Source organism: Populus alba, chromosome 16 (assembly GCF_005239225.2).
Source record: "Populus alba chromosome 16, ASM523922v2, whole genome shotgun sequence".
NCBI lineage: Eukaryota > Viridiplantae > Streptophyta > Magnoliopsida > Malpighiales > Salicaceae > Populus > Populus alba.
In genome coordinates, this window is record NC_133299.1 from 5,680,962 (window position 1) to 5,691,947 (window position 10,986).

At 28.7% G+C, this 10,986-nt stretch overlaps 1 protein-coding gene across 1 annotated transcript; it reads left to right on the forward strand.

Annotated features, from left to right (window-relative positions):
* Positions 1–7,147: 7,147 nt before the first annotated feature.
* On the forward strand, positions 7,148–8,111 carry LOC118050203 (uncharacterized). Its single transcript, XM_035060464.2, has one exon. The coding sequence runs from the start codon at positions 7,287–7,289 to the stop codon at positions 7,869–7,871; it is 585 nt and encodes a 194-aa protein (XP_034916355.1). The 5' UTR covers positions 7,148–7,286; the 3' UTR covers positions 7,872–8,111.
* The last annotated feature ends 2,875 nt before the right edge of the window (positions 8,112–10,986 follow it).

The following is a 10,986-nucleotide window of genomic DNA, read 5'->3' on the forward strand; positions in this document are numbered from 1 at the left end:
AACCCTTGAACGTCAGTTAATTTTTTAAAAAAACTTTTAAGGATAATTTAGTTATTCTACTGTGCTTTAAAATATAAAAATAAAAAATACTCCTAGATTTTAGTTCAATAATTTTTTTTTAAAGAATAATTTACTCATTTCATTATTTTATAAAACTATGAAAAGATAGTATTGTTTCTAATCAATTTAATAATCATCAATAAATCGTACGAAAGAAAATATATTATTTTCAATGGCAAGTTTATTGATTTATTTTTTCATGAATGATAAATTTGTCATTATACTATTTTAATATAATACATGGAGTCTCGGTATAAATTAAAAGACTGAACATATTATTATTATTTAATAAAATGTTGCGGGAGAAGGTGATAGATAATATTGGTAGCCTTAGTTTTGGGCCTGGTTCAATTTGTTTTGTAATATGAGTCTTTAGCTGAAGCTACAGGTCGTTCTTACCTATACTGTCGTTTTCCTTGTTAGATGACATGCCAGTTGGACACCATGTATTCATAGTTGATACACTGTAGTAGTTAATTAGCATTAACTAGATAACTGGCTAGCTGCAAGTCATATCAATTTATTTTTAATATAAAAAGAATATTTAGATGGTGAAAAACTCTTTGATGGTTTATTAAAAAAATTAGTTAGTAGGTTAATCTTGAACTTTGTTGTTATCGACTTTTTATTTAGCTTTATCTTCAAATTAAATAGTATAAAAATTATCATGATATGACCTAGTCAATTTAATAAATTAAAAAATAACTTAAATAACTTATAAACACGTGTTTTGGCTTAAAAAAATCATGATGATAACTTTTATAAAAAAAAATAAAATTGAGATTGTAATATATTAAATCAGTCTTAGTTTCAAGGTTGAATCCACAAACCAATAACTCTTGTCATGTACTCCATTAAGTTTAGTAACATTGTTTTTAAATTATTTTTTTATTTGATTATATGATAATAAAAATAATTGTTTGTAAAATCTAGCATAATCCTATGTTGAGATGTTTGTTTGAAAGCGTAATAACCCATAGAAAGTAAAACAAAATAAAATATTATGAAACTCAATTTCAAATTAATCCAAGTTAAAATGTTGAACCCATAACTTGGGTTAATAACTTTGTTTTTTTGAAAAAATATTTTTTTATTTAATTATATGATAACAAAAATAGACGCCTGCAAAATCAAAAACCAACTTAATGTTAGGATATTTGTTTCAGACTGTGATAACTCTATAAAAAATAAACTAAAATAAATCATAAAGCCAAATTTCTAATCAATCCAGTTTAACATGTCAAACTTATGATTCAGGTATTGAACTCCACAAGGTTTAATAAATTTGTTTTCTAAAACTACTTTTTATTTAATTACATGGAAACAAAAATAAATGCTTTCAAAATTAAGCACCAACTAAATGCAAGGACATTTGTTTGAAACCATGACAAACTTACAAAAAAAAAACTGAAAACAAATTATAAAACTGAATTCAAATTTCAAATATTGAATAATAAAATTAAAAAAATAGTCACTAGAAAAAAATCAACAAAAAACCAATATTTAATGATGAAATTAAAAGAACAATCAGAAAAAAAAAAGAGTCGGGCTAGGCCTTAAAAAAAAAGCCTAGGCATCTGGGTCTATACAACATATAACACGTCATCTACCATGATAAATGACATGTCACCTATTGCTCCAAATTCCTTCTTGGAAAATCAAGGAGTTGTTTTTTTACCTAAAAAAATATTTTTTAATCTATTTTCACGAGAAAAACATCTTTTAAAAGAAACCAATTTATAAAAAGAAATCCTCTAAAATAATCTAAAAACACAAAATCAAACCGGAGAAATAAGAACTCTTTCAACCTCTTATCTAAATTCTCCAAGAAGATGAAGGTTTTGAAAAACTCAATAGGACTCCCTTGTCGAATGGAACCCTTTGACAAAATTTTGGTATTTTTATTGATAGAAAGTAGACAACATATAACTTTCTCTCTCCTTCACCGTTATCCGATAACTTTCATTTTCCTCTCTTAAATACATGAATGAAATATTAATAAAATAAAAATTTTGAACCAAAATTAAAATTCAAAAACTAAAGGGATTGTAGAGGTAGAAAAAGGAAAATAGGTGGACTAAACATAACTGTTTTTGTTCAACTTTTAGATTCTTCTTATTTTACACTTTGGTTTTTGTTTTTTTTTTAATTTTATCTTTCTCTAAAATGGTTTAATAAATTGATCATTAATTTGGTTATAAAAGTTGTAATTGAAAAACAAATTGAGAATAATAAAAAAAAAAGACTTGTAGTTAATGAAAATTTCTACATAAAATGCCTAATCATTATATTTTATGACTACAATATAATTAAAAAAAAATTGTTATTTCATTGATTTAGAAAAAAACACTAAAAATGTAATTTTGAAAAAAAATTAGTTGCAAACTTTTAATGCCTATGTCAATTTTTTTTTTAATTCATGTCAAATTGATGATTAATTCATCTATATAAAAAAAAGATAAACCTATGAGCAATTGTTTTGACTATAAGTTTTCCATTGAGATAGCATTGCCACTGAAAAACCCATTTGTACATTTTATATGTGATATGCTTTAATTATGCTTCATTATGTGAATTTTATAAAATTAATCCGAAAAGGATAAAGATATGTTATCTTTACCCAAGAGCATGACATGAAAGTTTTCAAATTGGAAAAAAAAAGGGTCTTCACTAGCATTTTCCTTCATAGAAAAAAAGATGTTGGCTAGACTAGGAGGGATTTTAAAGGTCTTCGGCTAGCAGTAGAAATCAATTTTTAAATGTTGGAAAAAAAAAAGAGTTAACAAAGGAATATAATAAAATTTTATCTCAAAAGAAAATTTATTAATATCATAACTCAAGATGCTAAAATTTCATCATATTTCCATACTAAAACTATTATTAGGTGGTAAAAGAACAAGATTAAAGCTCTAAAAGATGTTAATAACTGGTGTGTGTGGGATGAATTGACTCTTAAATGTTTGGCATAATTTTTATCATAAGCTATTCTATAACAAAAAAGATACAATTTAGGTATTCATATTAAAAAGAGCTTTCCCAGCTATAGATCATGAAGGCATAAATCAACTTCTTGCACAAGTGATAGATGAAGAAGTGAAAAAAGCATTGTTTTATATGAAATTGTTTAAAACCCTAGTCCGAATGGGTACCAATCTTATTTTTATTAGTCTCAATGGAACATAATGGGTTTTATAGTTTGCAAGTTTATCAAGGAAGTGATCGAAGACAAAACTAGAGTGATTGGGATTAATCATTCTTATTTTGTTTTGATCCTAAAGATGTATAAACCAAAGTATTTACACTAGTTCTGGCTAATTGGTTTGTATAATGTTAATTTCAAGATTTTAATTAAGCTCCTAGTGAATCATATTAAATCTTTAATGCAAAAAATAGTCAATAAATGTTAGAGTAGTGTTATCCTGGGTCATCGGATTAGAGATAACATAGTTGTGGTTTACAAGGTTTTTTATTCTATGCGAAATATGAAATGAAAAAAAGGGCATTATGGTTATTAAAGTATATTTGGAGAAAGCTTATGATAGACTAAGGTGAGATTTCATTAGAGACATACTGATGGATACGGGTTTCTCAACTAGGTTAGTGAATATAATGATGCATTATATTGAGACAACTAATTTAAGTGTTTTGTGGACGATAATCCCCCTTCTAGTTTCACACCTTCGAAAGGTATTCATCAATGTGATATCATCTCTGTATATATTTTTATTTTGTGTCTACAAAAGTTATCCTAACTCAATTGTCATGTGGTTGAGTTACGTGTATGAAGTCCTTTTAAGGTAAACAAGAAAGGACTTAAGCTGTCTCATTTATGCTTTACGGATAACATGCTATTTTTTGTTAAAGCTAATTAGAACCAAATGAAGCAAGTTATGCACTGCTTGAATTTGTTTTACAATGCTTTGAGATAGAAGGTGAATGTTGATAAAATAAAGATATTTTATTTAAAAATATCTCTCACATGGCAAAAACATTAAGCTAAATGATTGTGTTTTCTATTACCGAGGAATTTGGAAAGTATTTGGTGGTGCCTTTATTACGTCAAAGGATTACCAATAACATATATAGCTACTTATTTGAGAATATGCATTAGAAGTTGGCTAACTACAAAGCTAATAATTTATCATTAGTGAGAAGAATTATACTTTGTAAATCAGTCCTTCTAATGATTCCTCTAATCAGTCCTTCTAATGATTCCTCTATATCCAACGCAATCCTTCCTTATTTCAAAATCAATATGTATAGAGATTGAGAAAATATACTGAAGTTTTATATGGGTGGATAATAAAGGAGGTAATAAAGTTTACCTTATTAATTAGAATATGATATATTAATCTAAATTGAAGGGAGGTCTAGGCCTTAGAAAAATACATTCGATGAATAAGACCTTTATTATAAAGCTAGGGTGGGGGCATTATACATAATAACACTAGTATTTAGGTTGAGTGTTTTACAAGGAAAATATATCAAGTCAAATGTTTGCATTTCTAATATTCAAGCTAAAAGTAGAGACTCCCTATTATGGAAAATAATATGTAAAGTTTAGCCTTAATTTATTGATGTTGTGGATTGGTCTATGGGTAATGGAGCAGATATTTGGTTTTGGAAGGATAACTGGTTGGAAGGATTTGAGCCATTAATCAATCATGTTTTGCAAGAGATACCAAAAGAGATATTAAATGCGATCGTTGTTGAGATGGTTTCCATTACTAATTAAAAAATGAAGTTGGGAAGAGTTTTGCTTCATTTCATTCCAATGCAGGTGGTAATGGTTATGGCTAGCTATCCCCCTTCAACTAATATAATGGAAAGTGATTCAGCTTTCGGCGCAATTCTTCTAATGATATATTTTCTATTCGGTTTGTTTATGTTGTCTAAGTGGAGACATTGAACCAAAAACGCTACATAAAGCCAATTTAAAAACTAATTTGAAATTGGAATGAGCTAGAACATATTAAGATATTTATATGAAATGTTCCGCATAATAGCCTATTAACAAATGAGAATTGAATACGTAGAAACCTGACTGAAGATCCTAATTGTCATCATTGTCAATTGAAAATGGACAATGTAATTTATATATTGAAAGATTGTTATTTTTGTTCATATGGTATGAAAGACACTAAAAAAGTGCAATGATAGGTTAAAGTTCTTCAATGTAGATTTAAACAAGTCGTTAATAAATAATCTATCATCTAGTGAATACAGCAAATAGGAAGTTCTATGGGGCAATATTGTCTGGGATTGCTATATGGTATATATGGAAATGGAGGAACTTGAGAATTTTTAACAAGGAAGCTATATTTCATTCTAACCTATTAAATGCTATCAAGTGGTTAGTGGCAAATATCAAGTATACTAATGAGACTATAGTTGGTCATTTAAATAAAAGTAAACAAGTTTGTATGGTTGGCTAGAAATATTCCTAGTTGGAGTGGATAGAATTAAATAGGGATGATTGTAGCCAAAGTGACTTGAGTAATATCAGAGTAGGAAAACATCTTCGGGATATTTTTAGAACTTGGATTACTGGTTTTGTTATCAACATCAAAATTTGTTCATCGATCAAGGTTGAATTGTGGGTGATAATTATTAGGTTAGAACTTGTGTGGGTGCTAAGTAATAGTAAGTTAATTTTGAAGTCAAATTATGTTCTTGTTATAGATTTTATAACAAAAAAAAAAAAAACTGTGAAAATATATGCAAACCATATGTTAATAACAAGGGCTATAAAATTGTTGGCAAGATAGTGAGAGGTTAAAGTACAACAAGTATTTTAGGAACTGAAACACTAAATTGTTTTTAGATTGTTCGAAAGTTATTTAGATATGAATCACTAAATTATTAATAACCCTCTATTGATTTGTGTTTGATTTTGTATTACAACTTGATTGAGTCTATTCTTTCTTGTTTAATTTAAGTTTTTTTAGGATTGTAAACCCTAATTTTTTAAAAAACAAATTGTGCTTCATCTAAGCATGAATTGAAGCACACTAATTAGCTAGATTTGTGCAAAAGTATTCATTAGAAATGTCATTTAATATGGTGTATTCACAAAAATATTTAAAGATTTTTCTCCTATGATATTTAGAAGAAGATAAGTTAATATTATAAATAAAATAGATTATATTAAAACAAGTTTAATAAAAATTTTCAGATCATTAATTGTTTAGTTAAATGACACTTTGTTAAAGAAGAAAGAAGGGAGAATTGGGTTAAAATCAACTTATCATAATAAAAAAAAATGAAAATTAAGACATGAGTTTAGATGGTAAGTATAATGCCTTTTATATTATTACTATTTTGATGTTAGAAAATTGTGTGACAATAATGTTTTTTTTTTATATATACTTAGTTTGAGTGAAAAAAATCTCATTCTTAAAAAAAAAAAAAAAAGTATAAATAGATGAAAATATTTTTTTATATGTCAAAAATTTGTTGGAAAGCCACTTAAAGTCGTCTTAAATATGAAAACTTTATTTTTTGTTATTTAAAATAGATGTGAGATATTTCATAATTATATGTATAGTAATTTCAATAAGATATATAATGTGATGTTATTTTTCATGTTACATAACTAGTTTTTTATTCAAATCTTTAAAAAAAACCAGTTAGAATTGGTAGTTATTCTAAAACTAGACGGCAACTTTTTCTTTATATTCTTACCCCACTCACACATAACTATCTCAATGTCCACAAGCAACATATGAAAATTTTATTTATTTATTTATATTTATAATCAATGTGAGATATTTAATAATTACATGTATACTAACTTAAATAACAGGATTGGTTTATAATATGTATGATGTTTTTCGTTTTTTCCTATTATGCAAGATGGGTTATGAGAGCTATTTTCTTTTCTCTTCTTTTGTTTCCTTTTTAATATTTCCCCCCAGGAAAAATATTTTTTCATACTATATTTAAATGTGTTTTGTTAAAAAAAATAATATTCATAAATTGTAGGTGAATTCCATATAAAATAATGAGGGGTGTGTAATCCAGGAATAGTTGACTAGACTCCTGACCAGAAGACTATAGGGGGCTGTTTCTGAAATAAAGAAGGATTTGTAGTTGGAAATTACCACCCAAAAATCCCCCACTTAACATAACACCAAACACCCCCTTAAGTTAAAATCACACACAACACGAATCGGACTCCTCCATCCATCAAGCACAAGCCATCTCTCTGACTCTCGAGAATCTCAATGGCTACCCCGCAGTTCTTCCTCTCCTCATCGAAATACTCAGACAGTCTAACAGTTGTCGGAATCTCAATCTGCACTGCAATTATCTGCGAAACCATTTCATGGATCCTTATTTACCGAACAAACTCTTACAAATCTCTCAAATCCTCCATCGACAAAGCCTCTAAAAAACTCGAAACCATGAAAACCGATACCGCTAAAATCACCACCAAGAAATCAAAAACCAAGAAAATCGACCGTGTCGAATCTTCTTTGAAAGAATCAAGCCGTGACTTGTCCCTTTTCAAATTCAAATCTGGGGCTGTCGTTGCTTTAGTTTTGATCGTTGTTTTTGGGCTTTTGAATTCGCTCTTTGAAGGTAAAGCTGTTGCCAAATTGCCCTTTCATCCTATCACTCTTGTTATGAAGATGAGTCACAGAGGGTTACCTGGGACTGATTCCACCGACTGCTCCATGGCTTTCTTGTATTTCTTGTGTTCCATTAGTATTCGTACTAATTTGCAGAAGTTTCTTGGGTTTTCTCCGCCTCGTGGTTCTGCTCCTGGTGCTGGTTTTCTCCCCCTTCCTGATCCCAAGACCAATTGATTCATCCATCTTCGGGTTTGTTTTTGTTTAATTTGATGGATTTTTAGTTTTTTTTTTTCGATTTAGATTATGAATTCTACGATTCTCTTCGAATGAGAAATTATTATTGTTGTTGTTGGATAATAATTTGATAATGGGTTCTTAGAACTTGACTGAAATTATGATCTATCGCCGTTTAATTATGGTTGGATTGAAGTCAACCGTTGATTATTAGTCTAATAAATTAGATTTATCTGCTCAGTTATCTTGATTATGTGATGTTTTTATTGTTGATAGAAATTGTTTAATTATCATGATTTATGGTTTTTTATTTTATTTTATGAACTAGAAGATTTTCAATTGTTTTGATTGCGTTGTATGTTACAGTGAGATTGTAATTTGTATAGCTAAATTTTGTTTAATAATTAGAATCTTTATTCATTTAACAAATTAACATGCAAAGTTACCCCATTGCGATGATTTTTTTTAGGCTTGCCATAAATGTAGTGCCTTTTAGGCTTTTATTTATTATCTGATAAAAGTATGTTAGTCATGCAAAAATTTAAGATCATTTATGTAGAGCTTGGATGTGCTGTTTATATATTTCTCCGTTTATCAAGCAAAGAGTTGTTGAAAGCTCAGAATACGTATGGAAACCAAGAATTTTAGGTGCTTATTGTTGTTCTTGGTTTAACATTCTGAATTGAACAGCTATATGTAGTGATTAAGATTCAAGGATCGAGATCTTCAATGGTAAAATTAATGCGGATTACTGATTACTTGAAAGTTAAAATTTAGTGGTTTAGAAGAAGCCTAGCTTTACCTTGAGTTTTTCTGTGATTTAAAATTTAGGATGTGAGGTTCAAATCTGAAGTTGATTTTACCGATTTATGAAAGTCGTGCATCCCCATTTATTTTTCAGTATAGATTACCCTTTCTTGGTTTCCAAGATCAGAAAGATTGTTTTGTGGCTTAAAATGCATCTTTGGTATCTGTATGATGTGGTTTTAAGGTGTGTTTGGTAATGCGTGAACCCTGCTTTTCGCCTGAAAAAACAAAGTTTTAGGTGTTTTTCAAATATTTTGATGCGTTTTCAATTGAAAAGTACATTTGAAAGCACCATGTACCGCATTACCAAATACACACCAAGTTAGATAGCATGGGGATGACACTTGTTAAGGGACTTTGAGGGAAGTCAGATGGAGGAATAAAAGTGTCCTTTTTAAGCCATTCTATCTTTAAATGTGTTCTTAAACAAAACCATTTTAATTTTCAAACATTTTCACTGCTCTGAATTTACAGATTCCGTGCTGTACAGGAGTTGCATCTTTACAAGTTTTCTTGCAAATTTGCAATGGAACTAACGAGTTGGTGTGGTTCCCTTGTGGTTCTGGATGCTTAAAGTCCATATTTTGTAAAACTTCTCCCATGCCTTTCAATCTTTATTGGATAATGATTATCGCATAAAGTTTATGCAAGGCCTTGCTCCAGGATTCTCTGGTTAGTAGCTGGCATGGCATTCAGATACTTCTGTTCGGATCAACTCTATATTACCATAGGACTTTCCACTTTTGAAGATTACTGATTACTAAATAGTCTTCTGAAGGCAGGACAGAAGCATTTCGTAATGGGCTGAATAGGCAATGCACGAAGTGATAGTGGTGCAATTGAGAGTCAGAACTGCATCTTGTATGTTTGGTATTTTAGTGTAGGGTGTTTTTCAATTGAATATATACTGGAAGGCTTGTGAGGGCAAAAAGGTTTGTGGCTGCATACCAGATATGTTCAGTCTTTAGGGAGTGTTTTGGATTGCCGTGTTTTCTCACAACTGATTTTTTTTTTTTTTTTTTAAATAATTTTTTTTTATGTTTTAAAATCGTTTTAATATTATGCAGATTTTAAAAGTAATTTTAAAAAAATTCAAAAAATTTATTTCGATAGATTTATAAACCACAATCACTTTAAATCACTATCACTATTTTAATTCCAAACACACCTCTGTGTGTAGCATTGACTCGAGGAGCGTAGCCCCTAAAGCTAGCTAGGCGGTTGGCTGGTCATGGATTAACTCATTAAGTATATGCTGGTCTTAGTGGATTGATAATTTATTTTAGGATAGGTTCTAAGTGATTTTGGTTTTTTTTTTTTTATTTCAAAGTCAACGTTGAACTGGAATAGATTTTGACTAGATTAATTGAATATAATCGGATTAATTCTTTATTTTGTTGAACTTGAAATTTGGTCAGTGCTTGATTGAAGGCCATAAGGTTTATAATCATGTGATTAAAGAGGAAAGAATATAGTAACAGTTATTTTTTTAAAGTGTTTTTTTTTTTTTTTTTTAAATTCAAATAATTTTTTTTTGAAAAATTTATTTTTAATATTATTATATCAAAATAATTTTAAAAAATTAAATTGAATAATTTTTTTTTTTAATAAAAAACAGCTTGAAACTCAAAACATGCTTCTCTTTCATTCCTACATGTAACGATTGCTATGAACAATAATTCATAGAAAGTTCAAAAGTTATAGATTCACATTAATTAATTCTCTGGAAAGCCTAAACAAATCATGTCGGTCGAGATTAATACTTGTCAGTTTACATTGTTTGAATTGAAGAATGAATTTTTCCCTTCCTAATCACAAATAAAGTATATCTCTTGCTAGTGTTTTTTTCGAGCTTGAAAAGTTTATTCTCAATAAATTTTGACTAGGATCGCACTTACACACCCAAGGGCAAAAAAATAAAATAAAATTAACAAAAAAAATATTGGAAAAACATGAAAAGGAAAATAATAAAGAGGCATGTTAAAAAATAAAAAGTTACGACAAAGTCAAAGCCATGTCTCATAAAAAATAAATTCTCAAAGAACAATCAAGTGACGAGATTGATCGTGAAGTGATCCTGGATAATCTAAATCCCTTAAAACATCTTTCAAGTTTAAGAAATCCTTTTCTTTTATAGCTCAAAGTCAACGGAAGGATCTCAACCAATACAGAGAATTCTTTAAAAGTGGATCATGATTTTTTATTTATTTAGAAACTCTATTCATTATTATGACGATGGGTGGCAGCCCCTCGAATGATTTTTAGTGATTGAGAATATTTGACTGTTGATACAAAAATTTGTAAGAAT

What these genes read in the sequence shown, in the direction of transcription:
- LOC118050203 (XM_035060464.2), top strand. Translation starts at nt 7,287, where the DNA reads ATGGCTACCCCGCAGTTCTTCCTCTCCTCATCGAAATACTCAGACAGT.